The 19,328-nt window shown below is 46.3% G+C and overlaps 1 protein-coding gene across 3 annotated transcripts in view; it reads right to left on the reverse strand.

The window, feature by feature from the left end:
• Positions 1-8,544, reverse strand: part of UNC80 (unc-80 homolog, NALCN channel complex subunit) — a gene marked incomplete at both ends in the record, with an annotated part of 131,834 nt that extends 123,290 nt beyond the window's left edge. For all 3 annotated transcript variants that reach the window (XM_082311743.1, XM_082311741.1, XM_082311742.1), the window contains 3 exons: positions 32-188; positions 7,130-7,178; positions 8,453-8,544. In XM_082311743.1, the coding sequence (XP_082167869.1) occupies positions 32-188; positions 7,130-7,178; positions 8,453-8,544 (298 nt within the window). The remainder of the gene's footprint in view (positions 1-31; positions 189-7,129; positions 7,179-8,452) is intronic.
• Positions 8,545-19,328: the final 10,784 nt, after the last annotated feature.

Raw genomic sequence — 19,328 nt, forward strand, 5'->3', positions numbered from 1 at the left:
AATGGAAAAACAAACTCACGTGAGCACTAACCTAGCTTGTTTCGGTTGGAGAGCAATGTTGCGGTGCAGTGCAGCACATGTGGGAGCGCAGCTTGGACAAGTTCCCAGCGAGAAATGCTCTGGATGGCTTCAGAGAGAGCTGGAGAAAGGCCATGCAGCTTGTTCTCTACTAAAACTCTTTCAAAAGACTAAAAGTAAGAACAAAGAAAAACAGACACTGCATATACCTTCTACTACATACAACATTCTCTTTCAAAACCCTGTAATCTGTAAGTTTTCATTCTATAACTAAAGCACACCTTAGAATATTTTTTTCTGAAAGACATAGACTGTAGCTAAAGCTCACCAGACATATGGACATACTTGGCTAAGAAATGAATGGGTCACTCAATATATTTTCTGTAATAAAAAAGAATTAAAGCAAGTATCGTGTATATTCGTCAGTGCCATCAAGCCAGACTTACAGTTGTGCTGGGTGTTAACCTGGCATACCAGTAATCCTCTTGGAAGTCACAGGAGCTAATGAAGCCTGTATTTGTGGAGCTGAGAGCTGGATATTCTTCTCACACACACACGCTCTTTCAGTTTAGTGTAACATAAAGGGCAGCCCATTAAAGATATATAGGCCTTAGGAAATGTTTTCACACCCTGCCACAAAAAATCATCAGTGTACAAAATTTTTTGTCGAGCCATGATGCAATGTTTTTTTGAACACTTAGAAGAGCTGATGGCTGCAGCAAGTTCATTATTTCCACCTCAAGCAACACAAAATAAGACTATCTGCCTTTGAAATCCCTAAGGAAGTTCCTTATTTCTAGTTGCTCCAAAAATTTCAATAAGTTCTTCCTCTGACCAGATACAAAGATCTCACTATAGGTCGCAAAAGCAGTTATATTCCTTCACTGAAGTTCCTAAAGTGAAGAAATACGTTACTGATAATACATGTCCTTGCCATATACCAGCTTAGCCTCCTGGCTACCTATTTGTTCACAAGCTGTTTCACCAATTTTATCAGGCTCTGGGCAAACAAGTAACTGTTGGCATTCATGACCTAACGGATGCTTCAAATGCCCTCACTCCAGATTCATAAAGCTTATCCTTCAACACTAGTCATATTGATTTTTCCAGCAAAATTGGGGGGAGGGTAATAAGAATAGACTTAATTACAAAGAAGAAAAGTAAAAAGGGCAGCAGTCATAACCTAGCTCTCCTAAATGACCAGCCACTCCCAGGTGCGGCATGCTAACCAGCGCTAATGTGCACTCTTCTGCATACACCAGCAGCTGCGCCCATCTGTTCTCTCAGGTCGTGGCCACATCCGCCGGTGTGGGCAGACACGAGCCCTCCATTGAGAGGCAGAATGCCCTGGTGCAAGCATAGTTCTGCACCATTGTGGTTTTACAGCATCCCTATAACAGTTCCGCTCTGGCCAGCACGGAGGCAGAGAAACACACATCTATTTGTACTTAAAACCTAAGACAGAAACTCCCCAATAGCACCAGGCACAGACAAAGAGAAGGGGGATGGACGATCACACTACCCATCTACTAGAAACCCCAGGTTCTAGTCAGAAAACTCAATAGACTTTCTTTATGGCGCAATGGCTGAAATTGGAGGGCATTCCTTGTAATACATGGACAAAAATGCTGGCTTCCTGGGCATTACTCAAAAATAATCTGCCATGGATTAGGTTGTCAGCAATGTGTATTTCTTAGCACCAGGATCGGATAACATGTCTACCAGGAAAAGGATGCCTCAGATCACTCTTACCGTGATCTGCTGGGGGCCACATTGCCTATAAAGGGAAATGGTCTCCTGCCATTCATTTCTATCAGTTCAGGAATGGGGGGAACATGAAGGGATGGCCGATGCTTGGAAAGCCTTGGCAGGCGGGGGAGCAAAGTACTCATAAGGTCTGAGTATTTTGTTCCATTTAGGAACTACAAAGTCATCGAGCAACAGTAGCAGTCGAGAGCAAATTAGTATAAAGACAACAGAGGTCTAGGACAACTATCCCAGACAAGGTTAACTAACAAAATGGGGGAACAAAGCAGGAAAGTATCCCCAGAAGCAAGAGGTGCAGGGTTAATGCATGGTTACAAACAACACAAAGTCTGAAAGAGCCAGTGAAAAACCATGAGATTTTACTTATTTTTGTCAAAAAGGGACAGGGTGCCACTCCTTATTTGTTGTTCCAGCCACACGCTCCCACCTCTACTCATGCATCAGCTCTGGGGCTCACTGAAGCCTTCATTCAGCCAATGGATTTCAAGCCTCTATGCAAGCCAAAATGGAGCTCAGCATAGAGGTAAGTAGTTCCTACCAGGTTAGTGACCTGAATTAGCTCACTGAAAGGCCTGCCAAGCACCAGTGCTGACCTAGGCTTATTGAAAGAAATTATCTTCTCACCTCCAGTAGAAAAGCCAAGCCCTAGGCTCACACTTCAGTACAGTGACAAAGCTACTCAGTTTACAGAGCAAGGGTAGGAAAAAAATCACTGTGAGCAGCAACACTATTCTGAAACGTGATGGAAGACAGTGTTGCTCTCTCGTTTTCCATTCAAGGTCTCATTCACGGGTACTTCAATGGCATCAAGGAGAAAGTTGTCCAACAACTGCGTTCTGGCAGCTCTGGCCCGCATTCTGCATACTTCAGAAACTCAAGAGGAAGCCAAGGAGTCCACAATTATGTCTTTAAATTAGGCTTGTATTCACCTCAACATTTTGGGTTTCTGAGCCACATGAAGCTCTTCCTACATAGTTAGCCACCAGATTCCTCTGTTCTTTCCTGGCCTGACCAGAAATCTAAATATATTTGTGTACCACAATGAAAGATTAGCTTCCGGAACAGCATATGTGATCACAAGCATCTGAGACAGAAGTACCGTATGTTGCCAGAAAAATGCTAACACAAAGGCTACTGTATGGAAACCACTGAGCATCCCTGTATGCTACAGGCACTGGCTGGTACACAACTGCCACTGTGCATGTACTGTCAGCACGGGACCTAGCTGGCATCAGTCCCCACATTGATACCTGTCACAAGCAGCCCAACAAAAACATGCAGTTCTTCGGACAAGTGTTCCCATGGGATTTGCCTGGAGTTCTCCATAAAGGTCCAGCTCACAGCAGCTTCTGCCTACACCAGACGTTCAAGATGCAAGGCCCTGGCTTAGCATTTGCTCCTGTAGAGCCTCCCTTTTGGTCTGCTATGGCTCTACTCTAACTTTCAGGACCTGCTACAGAGAATATACAGGCATTAAGATGAAAGACCTAGTTCTCACCCCACATGAACTAAGCAACTGCTGCTACAGCTGAGAGGAGTTACATGCTTCAATGAGAAGGCTGAATGAGAATGTCTGAAGTAAGCTCCCTGTAAGTCAGTCAGAAGAGAGATATTGTCATGCTATGGGTATGTCTGGAGCTGCAGCCTCAGGGCTGCTGCCTGGCTAAGAAAACAGTTACCTACTTATAGCAGGCTCGTCTGTGCCTGCAACACAGAGAACATCTGCCAAGGTGGTAGTGAGGGAAGTCAGTGTTATGCCTTGGCTGGAGAAAGGGCAGCCCCTTTTAGCAGTGTTTGTGTGGTCAGCTCCCTCAGGGCCACTTACACAAGCATTTTTCCTTTTAGCCTGGTGATACCATCTGCTTTCACAGGCAGTGGCGGTCAGTCTTGTCTGGCTGCCTTCCCACTGCTGCTGTTCTCCTTTTACCTTCTTCTCCACCAAGAACCAAAGGGACTGTCAAATACTTTGTGACCAGGGTCAGCCTGTGTGTCACTTTGCTGCTGGAAGGGGAATAGGCATCTGCCTGAAGAAGCCTAGACAAGCAGTACAGGACAGAACAGATTCTGGCTGGGCTTTGCCATGGTTTCATATACAGTTTTGCTCGAGTTGCATGAACTTCCCCTGCTCTAAGCCCAGGGGAGCTGTACCTGCAGCGAACTGCATAAGGCAACAAGGGCTCAGCCAGGCCCCTAGCCCCCACTAGACAGCCAGGACCTTGGGAAACTCAGCACCGCCCTGTTCCATCCTCTCAGGAGTGCCAGATGAGCTGCAGGTCTCTTCCAGGGAAGTAGCCCTAGAGGATCTCCCTCGAGAAAAACAAAAAGGCAGTAAGCTAGGAGAGCAGGGCCCAGTGCTTAGCCTAGTGTATGTGCAGAAGGACCCTGGCAGAGACACAGAGAAACTACTAGTGCTTCTTGAACCAGACTGCTGTCCTTGGAAAGAACCTTACTGCCCTGTTCTTCCAAAGCTCAGGCTGCATCATAGTGGCAAGGACAGACCATTGCTAAAGTCACTTCAGACTGACTAGAAAGAACTTGAAACGCAGGCAGGCAGTATTGTCAGTCTGGGAAAGGTCCTCTCAGTAGGGAAGAGTTCCTAGAAAGATCTAAAACATTAATCTAGGAGCTCATAGCACAAGGGATGGTAAGGCTCCATTGTTTACTAAACATAGTAATAGTATTTCTGTTGACAAGCAATGAAACACAGATGCCAAGCACTTCATTTACAGAAAACTCCTGTGTTCAAAAACTCAGTTTTCTGCAACCATGTCCATTGGCTAGATAAACCAAAGGTGGCCTCTTTTTAAACTTTGTTCCATATCTATCCTTTAATCACTCATAACAACAAAACATATTACTACATTTGCAAAAACAAGTAAAAAACCTGAAAAGAGGTAAACTTTGAATTTGCAGGATCCTCCAGAAAACATTTGGGTTCTTCCACGCCCAATGCAATCCAGGGTAAAAGAATTTAAAACATACCCTTGAGTGCCTTACCCTCACCCCCAAAAAAACATTAGCTTTGTATAGCACTCACATACGTTCCTGTGAGGTCATTTACAGCTTTGCCTTATGCACATTAGGAACGACATTGTGTCAGGGCAGAAGAACTTCAGAATGGGGAGAAGGAAGAACATTACATCCATACTGAGGCACAAGAGCATTTAGACAGTGTAAGACAATGTGGCGGGGTGTGGGTGTGTGTCGTATTTATCTTCAGATTAAAGGCTATTATTCATAGACCAGTTGAAGTCAGTGTGATTGTTCAGGTAAGGAAAGCAAGACCCTGAAAGGGACAGGTTTTTCCTCAAGTATTAGAATATAAAGCAAAGTTCAAAGAAGCAATGCAAACTGCTCTTGCAGACCAGATGCTGTACTCACTGAATCTAGGCCTCCAGCATCTGCTTCCTCAATGCACAATATGCAGCAAATTCTACTGCAGCCAGTTTAGAGCCAAGAATAGTAATAGAAAACTGCACAATGTTGTGTCGTATGCATTGTCAGACAGTTAACAGCCTATAGACAAGCCTAGAACAATTCTAGCTAGCGAATTTTAAAAGGACAGATCATATAACAGGTGCACAGTATTTTTAGGCACACTACTCAATACAGTGGTGTTAGATAGTCAGCTTGATGTTTCAGAAGACAAGCCAACTACCTGTCAAGTTCCAGAAACCCTGTCTTACCCATGCACGCAGCACTCTGCTACCCCACTGGGTAATACGGAAACTGTTGATGTGGGCAGGCATTCCTGTGCACTGGCAGGGATAGCAAACTGATGAGCAAAAGAAGGTGGCAGATGCAGCAGCTCAGGCTGTATCCCATCAATTGCTGAAAACTAAGCCCCACCTTTGAAAGCTTTCTACCATAATTTAATGATTATGTTAAGAATTGGAGAAGAATCAGGTTCTCCTTCATCCAAGGGGTGGAAATGGATTGGATCTTCATGAAATGAATTTTTCCAGAGCTCCCTTTCCCTTGGCTGAAGCGTGTGATTTATGTTGTCTTGCAGTTGCTTTGATTTTTTTGTTTGTTTTTTCTGATATGTGCTCATAGAAGAAAGATGCTTTAGAATCAGCCTGAGGGAGACAGAGGAAGACCTGATGCCAACAGCACAGCATGAAGCACAAGGAAGGCACAGACAGATAGGTACATCATGGAGAATGCACAGAGAAGGGAGCTCTGTCCCTCTTCCCAACAGTAACAGACATTAGCTCATAGGTGGGGCCACAGCCTCAGATCATAGGAGCTTCAAGGCATGGCTCCTGCACACTGCTGAGACTCCTGGTAAAGGACATAAGGCAACAAGCTCAATTTTCTAGCCTCTGAACAACAAGGAAGTGTCAATGGTGTAAAGCAGTGATCATGCTTTTTGCTCCATGTGCCAGAATTGCAATACATTTTACTCACCAACACACTAAGCCAGCAGTCCTCTATCAGTATTTGGTATCTAGTAACAACCCTGAAAAATTTATGGAATTCTTAGAAGAAAATTAGTCAGCAGCAGCTAGGGCTTCTCCAGCTTAATATCTTGTGAAAAGGAAGTCAGAAAATTGTTGCAGAGAGACCTAAGTACTTTAAACTATTAAGATACATGTCCAGACCAAGTTTTTCCAGTCTGTCAAGTTTGGCTGCAACTGCTTAATGTACTTTAAGTCATTCAAAGATCGGCAACAGTTCAAGGAATTCTGAAATTCCCTAGATACCCATCTTATTTGAACTTGCTGCATGCCTTCCCTTTCTCTTCCCTTTCTCCTCCCTTTAGACAGTAGATTGAGGTTTCATTCGAAATACAGTTAGAAATAAGAGCTATTAGTATCTGCATAATAACCTCTCTTTAATTATGGTGCTAAGACATGCTCCCTCTATTTTCCAGTAGAGGAGGTAGTTTCATCTTGCACAATGGTAAAAGTATTGTTTAAAGCCTGTTAGTAATGTTTAGATTTTCAATATTTTAAGTCTGAAAAAACTCCAGTATTCGCAAACTAAAATGACATCAATCTCATCTGAAAGCACATACATACACGATGAACTGCAAGTTTAGACCCAGATTGTCATAGCTCAGTCTGCCCATACCATTATTAACTTTATTTAATCACAAATTAGTTCAATTACTAATATCAATATATTTTTGTGGTGTCTAGAGATGCACATGATATCCAAATTCTCTAGATGGGAAAAAGTTTCAAATCCTTCCTGTGATAAAAGTACAAAATTAAGCTGAATGGACTAAATCCACTTCTGGCATAAGCTGAGAAGCTTGCTGATCAGCCACCATGGTCAGATCAAGTTGCATGAAAAGTTAGTTACTAATAAAAGTTGAAAAAGAGAAACATGTACCTACCACACAGGAAGCTTCATATTGTTTCCCCAGTTTAGGTCTTAAAAATGCACTGAAGGAAGGGAGAAAAAACGTTAGAGACCCAGTACTTCAAGTGTGGATTTTGCTTAGTTATTTTTAGGATTTTTCTCATGTCAGAAGGTTGACAAAAGGCTGAGAAGCTTAATGTAAAGGAAGACATAAGGCCAAAACAACATTCAGATACCTGTTGACGACATCTGAAAAAATGCTGTTACCTTTTCTAGAAGACAAAAGTACGCACACTGATATGCCGAGGCAGTTAATCCACCCTCAAGAAAAGTCCTGTTCCCCATGGATAAAATCTGCCATCAGACAGTTTTCAGCCATTTTACCTCAGTGAAAGATTTTCAATATATTCTGTTTAAAATGTGTTAAATATTACGGAACTTTGCCTTGCCTCTATTTTAAGCCAGAGATCCATTTGCCAGTTTTGCATTAAGTATTTTTCTCCACAACTGCTGACGTGGAAGGCTTATGATGAAATGCAGGCCTGTACCCTGTAGGTAGAGAATACCCATCCTTTACTGTCATTCCCCTCCAGAATGGGATCAGAGTTAAATATTAAAAAAATTAATCAGGTCACCTTATTGTGGATATTTTTTTTTTTTTGGAGGACACTGAAACTGTGGAATAAAGGGATTTTGTGACTGAGGCCTTAAATTAGAGCCACAACCTTCAAACCTTCCAACCTCCCCTCACAGTCCCCACAGTGTTTTCAGTTCAGAATTCTGCTAAGACAGGATTCACAAGGAACATAAAGCCCCAGCCATACATTCAGCCTGCCCCTGACACATCATTACTCTCCAATCCAATGAAATAAGGTGAGACTTTGACATATCTGTTTGTGTGCTGACCTCTCAAATCATAGATTACACTTCCAGAACGGCTGCAAATACAGATACAAGCAAAGCTGCAAGTCCGGTGCAGCACTGAAGGATGCTGCTTCTGGTACCAGTGCTCCAGGAGTCCTCTTAAAAGTGGGGGTGGAAGTGGGGGGGACAGACGATAGGGAGGAGGGGAGAGGTGCACAGACACACATACACATGGATGTTTTAAAGTAAAATTGAGAAGCTGCCTGGGACTGCCACTAGGTTAAGCTGCCTCCAGTCCTTCCCCCATCCCCGATACACACAGATTGCACTATACTGAGTGCAAAGAGAGCAGCTTGTTTCACGCCTTCATGTTGCAGCTGCAGTAGCCGCTTCCTCTCCGCCGCTGGGCAGCAGCTGGCCTGCCCGCCCCTCCCCCCCCCCCCCCCGGCCTGTTGCAGCTGCATCCCAAGCACCCAGGGCTTGCTGCTCTCACCTGGTTTGCCTCCATAGAAAGGTCTGGATGGGCAGAGGGATGCCACGGCCGCTCTCCTGCTCCTGGCCCTCTGAGCTTTTCCTTTTCACCATGATGCTGATGACAGCTGCTGCTGTGAGCCAGTCTCAGCAGACATACCAGCCGGGATCTCCCATGGCTGCCTCTTTGCTCTCCATAACTCTTTACCCTCTTCCCTTCATCCTCTGCAGTCCCCCCCCTCCCCTCTCACACCTCCCTTCAGCTTTGCTGGTGCAAAATGGCTGCAGAAGGCAGGGAGGAAATTAGGGGAGCGAAGATGTCCGCGTCCCTCTGCTTCCTCCCTGCCTTCAGCACCTCCCTCTGTGGACAGCTCCCAGCTCCCAGCGCCGCGCCGGCAGCCGCTGGCAGGGGCGGGCGGGCGGGGGGCGCGGGGGCGGCCCCGCCCCGCCCCGCCCGGCCCCGCCCCGCCCGGGCCTCCCGCGGCCCCGCCAGCGCCCGGCCGGGGCGCGGGCTGCTCCTGCCGCCGCGCCCGGAGCGACGGGGCCTCCGCGCCCGCTCCTGCTCCCTCCCTCGGGCGCGGCGCGCACCGCCGGAAAGTTTTCGAGCCCCGCCAGCCCGCAGCCAGGGGAAGCTGCAGAGCCGCCGGGAGCCGGTGGGGTCAGGAGGCCTCTCCTTCCCTCCCTCGCCACCCGCCTGCGGCAGGGAGAAGTTCAAACAGGCTGCTCCTGCGCCTCGGGTGGAGTCTGGCCGAGCCGCCCCGCAGCTGCAGAGGGACAGGACGGAACGAGGGCTTTTCGAGGTGCTGGGGAGCTCGTTAGTCGTTTGCAAGACCAAGTTCCTCTCCTTGGATCTACAAAGGCAGGAGCCCTCGCAGCGTCTGGCACAGCACGGAGGACGGCTGCTGAACAGGGAGATGCTCGTTTATCTCAAGAGTGGGGAGAGAAGGGACAAAAGTAATTAACCCTCTCTGAACGTGAAGTTTGGTGGTAGGAGCAGGGGAAGTTTGGGGTAGTTACTCCATGGGTTTCTCTTACACAGAAAGAGTTGAGACAGAGGTGGAGAGGACGGTGAGTGCCAAAGCATATTTACTTGTTTCCATCTAGACACCAGACTAATAAAAAGATATATTTGTGTCAGGTTTGCTGGAAATATTTCTCAGTCGCTGTTAGATTAGCTCTCCTTCCATACCCAAGGATATCAGAAGATAGTATACTACTACAAATAACTAACAGAATAAAATGAAAGACCAATGCAAGTCCACCCTTATCAGTTAATTTTTCACAAAAAATTGTGATATTCCATTGCTTGTATAAAAATATTGCAAGTTTAAAGAGAGACGCTCCAACGAGCCAAGGCCGTATCTCTTCCTGTCTTTCAATCTTCATATTAGGTCAATCCTAAACATTAACTGAGGTCATTCTTCCCTGGAACAGGAGCTGAACTGACCGACGCCACCTATTCCCTTCCTGATGGGCACTTTGAGAAACAGCTTTGCTGAAAACCCAGTGCCACTACTTTGATAACCTGCATTTACTCCCACGTGGGATAAAGTTTTTTCTGGTGCCCAACCCAACACTTCCTTGCAGTGACTTAGGCTGGTCTTGACCTCCACTCATGGAGAACGGGACCCTATGTGGTTCCCATTTTGCTAAAATCCCCCTCTTGCACAAAAGGAGTATCAAGACAGTTAATTAGAAGGTAATCTGCTAAATAAAACCTAAACAATATGTTTACAACCAAAAAATTTTAAATTATTAAAATCACTAATCTACCTGAGTGCTGGAATGCTAAACTAGTTGGTTTTGTGTGTCTTGTTTGGTTGGGTTTTTTTGCTAGCAGGAACTTTTTCTGCTGGTGCACAGAAGTAACGCCTTTTTATTCACAGGATTAGCTTGCTCAGACAGAAAAGTTTTTAATACCTATTTTGGTTCCTTCAATTAAGTGGGGTCAGACAGGAAAAAAAATAATCTTGATTTCTAAAATCTTATGAGAACTAACTACAGAGAGAAGATGGTTGAAACAAATTACTTCTAAATGCAAGGTTATGTATTGAAGAAGTTCCCTACTCCACATCTCCTCAATGGAGGACTTTCCTCAATGGAGTCCTCAATCCAGGACTTTTTATACAAATCTTCTTGTTTGGAAAGCAAATCTGAGTTTTAATTCCTGCCAGCATGCCTCTTGACAGTCAGAAGCGAAACACAATGCAGTAGGAGTGATAAACTTATTTTTAAATAATTGCTTTTTCCAGTCCTGAAATGTGTTATGAAATTATTGAATAAAGCATAACCTCAGTTAGTAACAAATCTGAAGTCTAGTTTTAGTAATCAGCAGGCAGGAGAATCACTCCTCTTCCAAGAAAAGTATGAGGACTAAAGAAAGTTTCAATGCTATTTGCAATTAAAGAAAAAAAATTAACTGAACTGATCTGTTAAGGCCTCAGAAAGTGCAAGGTCAGTGTCTTCCTCATGGACATTCACAATACAAATAACTAGAACTCGTAGCTTCACCACAGTTAAGAGGATTGCTGACCCTCAGCCAGGGATGAGGGCTGCAGGCTAGGGATGGTTTTTGTGGATGTTATTTTAAGTATCAAATAGTCTCACCCTCAAAATTAGCACCAGCAGGCATTTTAGTTAGTTATAATATTGAACTGGTTTGAGTTTAAGACACTTGCATCCTCTCAGTAACCGGTAAGTCCAGTTCAGATCTGGTTTTTGTTTTGTTTTGTTTTTAAATGGGTATCTCTCCTTATTCCTGCATTCAAGAAGTCATGTACAATAGCTTCCAGTTTGCTGTTGTAAGTCTAAGCTTATTATTCCCATGCTCTGCTACACAACAGGAAACACAAGAGCAAAGAGCACTGCAGCTTGCTCACAGACTACAGCCGAAATCGCCTACGAATTCTGCTGATTGTCAGAGACACCAGAGGCACTTAGAATCATAGAATCCTTAAGGTTGGAAAAGACCCTTAAGATCATCGAGTCCGACCGTTAACCTAGCATTGCCAAGTCCACCACTAAACCATGTCCTCAAGCGCCACGTCTACACGTCTTTTAAATACCTCCAGGGATGGAGACTCAACCACTGCCCTGGGCAGCCTGTTCCAATGCCTGACCACCCTTTCAGGGAAGAAGTTTTTCCTAATATCCAACCTAAACCTCCCCTGGCGCAGCTTGAGGCCGTTTCCTCTCGTCCTATCACTTGTTACTTGGGAGAAGAGACCGACCCCCACCTTGCTATGACCTCCTTCAGGCAGCTGTAGAGAGCGATAAGGTCTCCCCTCAGTCTCCTCCAGGCTAAACTACCCCAGCTCCCTCAGCCGCTCCTCATAAGACTTGTGCTCTAGACCCTTCACCAGCTTTGTTGCCCTTCTCTGGACACTCTCTAGTACTTCAATGTCCCTCTTGTAGTGAGGGGCCCAAAACTGAACACAGTGCTCGAGGTGGGGCCTCACCGGTGCCAAGTACAGGGGCACTATCACCTCCCTGGTCCTGCTGGCCACACTTTCCTGATACAAGCCAGGATGCCATTGGCCCTCTTGGCCACCTGGGCACACTGCTGGCTCATGTTCAGGTGGCTGTCAGCCAACACCCCCAGGTCCTTTTCCACCAGGCAGCTCTCCAGCCACTCCTCCCCAAGCCTGTAGCGTTGCATGGGGTTGTTGTGACCCAAGTGCAGGACCCTGCACTGAGCCTTGTTGAACCTCATACAGTTGGCCCCGGCCCACTGATCCAGCCTGTCCAGGTCCCTCTGTGGAGTCTTCCTACCCTCCAGCAGATCGACACTTCCACCCCGCTTGGTGTCATCTGCAAACTTACTGAGGGTGCACTCGATCCCCTCATCCAGATCATCAATAAAGATATTGAACAGAACTGGCCCCAATACTGAGCCCTGGGGAACACCACTCATGACTGGCCACCAAATGGATTTGACCTCATTCACCAAATGTGGTTCACTTGGTGTGTGTGTTCACTTGGTGTCGTCAGTCCCAGGCAGCTGCTTAGGGATAAACAGACAGGGATGAAAATGTGACCAGAAAGCTCCACAAAAAAACCCCCAAGTTTAGTAGGAAAACAATGGCATTCGTTGGTTTCAAACCTATCCAGGTAAACATCATTGTTGCCCCTGAACAGAAGCAGTCCTAGAGAGCAGAGTTTGGAAGCTCACTAGCAGCACTTCACTGAGCCTCCAAAGGGGAATCCAAATGTCCTCTCTTCAGTCAGAAGTGGAGCAGGAGTGGAGCACACACAAGGCCACTACATGCTAGCTCCACATCTGTCACTCAGCAAGCAGGAGGACAATATACCAGTACCTCTACCTGGCTTTCTGTTACATCCTTGAAGGACTTTTTAGGAGAAACAAATAGCTTTGAAGTACAGTATCATTTTCCTTACTCTTTCTTTGTGCATAGCCAGCACCTTGCCCAGTCACACAGCCATTAGCCAGCAGAGCTCAGATAGCCCAACAGACACCGAGAAGAAACTGCATAGCTGCTCCTTTGTAGTAACTGAAGATGCAGCTGCAAATGGCAAGTTTGACTAGAACGGCAATTTTGAGTCCAGAATATCACTCTCCAACAACATGTAGCCATAAAAGACACCTAAATCCCTCTGTTTGTACAGAGGTTTGAAGTACAGAACTTCGGATGCAAAACAAATCAGAGAGCAAAGAAAAGATTTTCAACAGCTGGCGCTGTCATAAGAACTGCAGTCACAAAGGTGCAGATTCTCCAACCAAGCCAGGCTGTGACTAGCAGTAAACCCATGAGGTAACAAAGATGGTTTGTATTAGTTTGACAGTGGCTAGATACCAATTTTGTCCTTGCCTTGTTTTGGAGACAACACACACACACCCCACCACCACAAAGGGCAAACAAAGCTGAAGTGATCTGTACCTATGTAAGTGAAACAGCTTGCAACTTGGAAATTGCATATGTAAGAGAAGAAGGAACTTTACAGCCTGGAAGATTTTACTTATCTCTATACTGAACTTCTGCTTGCAGCAGTGGCTTTCAGATTTGCAGTCAGCATTTGACTGTACCTAAATACTAACGCTACAGTGAGTGCTGCCAAAGACAAAAGCCTCCAGATCAGTCCCCCGCTTTCCCTTACAGTAGGGATAGAGAAGAAGCAAGCAAACTCTTCGGGGGGGGTCATTATAGTAGGACAACAGCAAGGTGTCCTGAAAATTCACCCGTGCTCTGTTCGCTAGGCTACACTTGGGCTGGCCCAGAAACACAGGTCTGTTTGCCTGCAAAAAGATCAAGACTAGTGCAAGAAGTCACTGCTTTCAGGAAGTGGGTGTGGGGAAGAGCAGAGAAGGTGTCATTAGCTCTGCTGTACTCCAGCAACTCCCAGCTCACTCAAGTGCCTAGGCACAAAAGATGCCCGTGACATTATTTTTCCATTTCTTCTCTTACTACAGGCAGCATCAGTCTGACATCCCCCCAAATCACATGATTCTGCTTGATCACTGCTTTATTCATCCCACAGTTGTGTTTACACATCCATCACAGTAGGATTCAGTTTTGATCCAGAAACAGCCAAAGCTGGCAGCATGCCACAGGAACACGGAGCAGAACTTGAGCATGAAGCTGCCACTCTGCACAGAAGTGCCCAGAGCAGGGAACCGCTCTAAACCTCACTGTCTTGCATTTGTTTTCATGCTGATGCTCTCCAAGCCTCCAGCCTCAAGCCCTGCCACACATGCTCCTAAGTATTCATACCTTTAATTTATCTGTTATTCCCTTTGTGCAGAAAGAGCCAGACTTGGAAACATTCAAGGACAGGCTAGATGGGGCTCTGAGCAACCTGATCTAGTTGAAGATGTCCCTGCCCATTGTAGGGGGGTTGGACTAGATGACCTTTGGAGGTCCCTTCTATCCCAAAGCATTCTATGATTCGATGACTTCAAACTCTCGGGAGTATCTTGAGCCATTCTGTTGTGTAGCAGCCTTTCCAAGAGCAAAGGTGTGAACAGCTCCTACATCCCAGAGCAGAGAACAAAGACAATTGTTTGGCACACTCCTGAGAGCTTAGTCTTCCACAAGCTGCCAGCAGGCTTTTGTCCTTGGCTGAAAGGACCCATGCTGAAGACCCTTTCTCTCTTGGGACAACCGGACGCAGAAAGTCAGTGCTGATGGATACCGTGCATTTTACTCTTTCTTCTGTGGGTCTGTCAGGTAGAAGCAAAAGTTATTCCTTCATTTATCCATTTCTCTTCCTAGGAAGTCTTTGGACCTTGTTAAGTAACTACACCAGAACACAGCAAGAGCATCAGCAGGGAACAGGCGCAGAGGGCCATTTCCTTGGCAGTATTGTATACGCTGTCATTTACATCAGTATAAGGAGCAGGTCAAAGGCTGTTGTTTCAGCATGGCAACTGTATACATCCTCTTCGTACTATCATGTACTACAGAAGGTAGAAGTATAGGGGAGTTTAAAACAAAGGCCTGATTCTCTCCTTCCCAGGTGTTTTGTAAAAATTAAAGAAACCTAGGGAAGCTCTGTTTTTTCTTTAAGGGCTTTTAAAATCAGCATGAAAACATTTCAACTAAGGTTCTTCAGAAGTCTAATTCACAGCTCTTCTTGCTAGCCCTGCTCAAACACAACAAAACTATGCGTTCAGAAACAAGGACAAACGAACCCCTAAAACTATGCAATGAACACCTAAAACTACCAGGTTTGCTGCTGTTGCTACATGAATTTGGGCAGGAGAGGACTGTAGTCCAGCTGGATCAGATTCCATAAGGACAATCAAATATTTAATACTTGGCCCACATTTAGCTGGAATCAGTAGGAGTGGCATAGCACTCATGCATCCGAGAATCCTATTTCGAAACAGAGCAGAAACACAGATCCTCCACGGTCACCGCAGAAAGAGAGTTACTGCCTTTGCATAATGTTCAAACAACAAATCATATTCACAGAGCCATTTAATTGCAATTAAATATATAATAGGCGCAGGTTATGCTCCAACTAGATAAGGCAAGGAGAGATGGAACAAAATCCTAGAGATAACATAGGGGGGGTCTCTGGACAAGACTGAGGGGGGTGGAAATTCCAGCTTTCACTGTCAGGGTGTCACACCACCCCTTGGATCAGGACTCTCCAAGCTCTGTGATGCGACTGCTTTGGTAGTAACTGAAAAACTTTTACATTCTTCTGGGAAAAAAGACAACAAACCTCCTCCCCCAAAACCCTGCCCCACCCAAACACCTTTTTCACCTTCTTCCTGGAGAAGAAAGTGGGGATCTCTTGTTCTACTGAGTTACCCAACATGCCTTCCTCCCCATTGCTCAGAAGAGACCCGAGAACTGCCTCCACCACATGCTTCTCCTTCCAGAACAAGGGCACTCACACAGGCCAGGTTTGGGAGCCTCTCCATCAGGGCCACACTGTCTTTTACCTCCAAAGCAGCAACTGGGACTTCTACGTGGCCACACGCCTCTAGGTGAAAGGCCTTCTGCCTGCCACTCTGATCTAATCCGATCCGTTTCTCTGACTCACCCACCTGCTTTTTCTACCACGTTCCTGTACAACGCGAGGAATACCCCATGAGCTGTGATAGGCACAGATGGACAGATCCTCTGTACATCTAGCAAACATTGTAGCAGGATTCCTGGGCTTCCCTCACTTTCAATAACACTGCAGTCAAACACGATTTTATTCACCTCAGTGCTGCAACATCACAATCTGCTAGCAAATTATAAAATACATCACCTACCACATGCTGCTAATAAGACACAACAATCATGGAAACATCACCTCTTCTTCGTTCACTTTGAAAGGAGGAAACAGGCTCTTACCAGCTGTCCTCTAGCTGTGCTGTAGCTCTAGCTGTGATGCTTAAAGCAGGATTTACCCTTTTGTTCTCAACCTCTTAATCCTTTTCCTTTTAGCAGATGATACATTAGTTCTGCCTTGTGCCTAAGCACCCTTAGGAGGGTGGTTCTAATGGATAATTAACAGCACTTAATTATTCCTCCAGGTAGTTTGACTGCATTTATTTATGAATATTGCAGCATTATGTGAAAAGTCCAGCTTGCTCAGGGGCTGGGAAACTTAAGGCAGTCTACTCAGCTGTATCTCCCTCATACTGCTCAGGCTCCCAGGATTACCTTTCTGTTAGCAAGTGCCAGTGCTGCTATCCAACTCTGCAGAATATGCAGAGCTCCCACAGTAGCTGACACTGAAGCTCTCGTTTCACCTGCGTCATTGCATCCACATCTGTATGGCACAGGCTTGAAACCCTCCAGAGCAGGTATCAGAGCAGGAGGAGGCATCAGAAGCAGCCTTGCTTGAGCAGGTCCAGAGAGGGCAGCGCAAGGGCAGGAAAGCCTGAGAGGTGAGACTTTCCTGCTTGCCCGCACCACAGCCCCATGCTGAGAAGGCACCTGATCCACACAGGTGGTTTGGGTCAGCACACAAACATTTTCTGGAGTATTCCTTCGTTCCACCTGCAACGTAGAGCTGCATTTCCTCCCCGACCCGAGCTCAGGCAGGGGTTTAAGCACCCACCAACGGATCCAAAGTAACAAACTACTTCAAGCAGCCCTCAAACTTCAGCCTGTTTCCCCATTAGTTTTCAGGACGACCCCGTGAGCTCATCACCCGCAGCTCCCATTATCTTTGGTCCACACCACCCCGCCGTCCTCAACAGGCTGCGGGGAGCCGGCCCTGACCGCGCTCATCCGTCGCTGCCGGCCGGGCTGCGCCCCTCTCGGCGGCTGAGGGCGCTCCCTGCGGCTGTGAGGGGAGGGAGCGCTGCACCACCACCACACCAACGGCTGCTCGGGGACCGTTAACGGCTCCCCGGTATCTATCGCGTGCCGGAGCGCGTGCCCTCCCTTCAGACGCGAGGCAGCCGTTGGCCGCGCGAGCCGCGCCAGGCAGTGGGGTGGGGCGGTGGCCGCCATTTCCCTGAGGAGGGACACGCTGGGGAGTGGGGCGGCAGCCCTCAGCCCCGCTGCCCCTCGCGGCATCAGGCCCGCCAAGGGCAGCGGCTCCTGCCCGTCGGGGTAGGGGTGAGGGAAGGAGGGAGGCTGCCCCACCGTTCAGCCAAGCGGGAGAAAGCGGTGGAGCCGTGACCCGTAACTGTGACAAGTCCCCGCCAGCGGCCCAGCCTGTGACGCAGGGACAGCTCCGGCTGTTGGCGACACCTTCGCACACCTCTGCGCTGAAGGCAGCCGAAGGAAACACGGTGACGAGCGCGGGGAAGCCGGCTCATTTGTGGGCCTCCTCTGCCTGGAGGGCTCAGTTGCTCAGTGCAGGGTGATGCTAAACCTCACCTCCAGGTTGGGACCCCAGGGTGACGGACAGAATAACGTATTCACACAAAGCGGGAAATATTACCCCGCAGAAGAGGACGCTAGCTGTAAAAACTGATTCTTTTGGCAAGAAGTAACAGGGACTAGCTGAGAAATATGACTTAATCCGCTCTGACTTCTCCTGGCCAGGCTGACTATGCAATACCAGCAGGTGCATGATACTTTTTTTCCATGTGGGGCAGCGATCCACAGTGGTTGAACGCAGGAGGAGCTGTATCACAAACAGCGGAAACCAACACAAGTAATTAGATGACAAGCGATTTTATTTTGCAAAACAATCACTATACAGCAACAAATACAATTGCAAATTGGATTGAAAAACATGAACTACCTACCACCAGCCATTCAAGAAATGCCTCTTTTATGGTAACAGGCTCTAGAATTATCAGAAAAAACACAGGTTTGTAACAGCAGACTGTATTCCTTGACATCCCAGCATACAGCATGTTTATTTGTTGGCTTTTTCTCTTTGCTAAAGTTGAAGTGGCTTTTATACGCTTGACTTTTCCAAGTGTGAAACTAATTTACCTTCCTGCAGTGGGAATTGCTGGAGTTGCAGAGGGAGCTGCGTTAGCAATCTGACTAGCGAGTGAACTCGACACACACCTAGGCTAGAAATCTACCTGCTTCGATTTTCATAGCAAACGTGATCTACTCTTCAAGGCGTTTGCCTTTGAAGGGACATTTGTACTTGGGTTTCAAACAGTATTTGGTCCAGCATGGGAAAAACTTCGTCTCGCATGTGGTAGTCCACACAGGCTGCCTGTCGACTCCCTTTGGGTCGTGTATATAGGCAAACTTAGATTTGTAAGCAGTCACGATGAGGTTACTACTGTACCTTAGCAGAGCGTTGAATGGATAATACCATTTACTGCTGTACAGTGAAAATATACATAGCCCTTGTGGGCACACAATTTCCCTCATCAGTGTTAGTTTTTCCTTTATTGTTGCTGGACAGATTTCTTTCTGCTTGTGGTTACATAGAAACAGCACTCTGCAGATGGGGCAGAAGCACTTTTTCTTTTGTCTCTACAACTTGATGGATTATCAATTTGGGGCTCTCCCCTAGCTATCCAAACAAGGTTTCACCATTCCTTTTGTCTGGATTATCTCTGCTTTGTTACAGCGTTGGGTCTCAGGCACCCAACACACCTGCTGGCTCAACATGCCTGTGGAAAAGAAACACAACAGATGCACTTTCCAGGAAGCTGGCTCTATCGTCTTTAGTGGGCATTACATATTTACAAAACCATTGTTTTTAAAACCAACATTCTTCTTGAGAAGTTAAGATTAATATGAGCTTTTTCAGTGAACATCTAGAGTTATGTAACATAACTTGTTTGTTTTTTTTTTTTATTTGACAGCACGAAACTCTTGATTTCTTTTCATCTAACTCCACAGTGTTCTAGGATTCTTTCTATGGAAGGATGATTACGATTACAAAGGTCTTTGCTTGAATCAAGACAAGAAAGCTCATTTTAATGCATGAAATAAATGACTCGGTGTGTTACACCACTCTAACTTTGGACTCATAGGTGCATTAACTAAGCTTCATTTTCTAGAGTA

Source organism: Platalea leucorodia (genome assembly GCF_965183815.1).
Source record: "Platalea leucorodia genome assembly, chromosome: 5".
Taxonomy (NCBI): Eukaryota; Metazoa; Chordata; class Aves; order Pelecaniformes; family Threskiornithidae; genus Platalea; species Platalea leucorodia.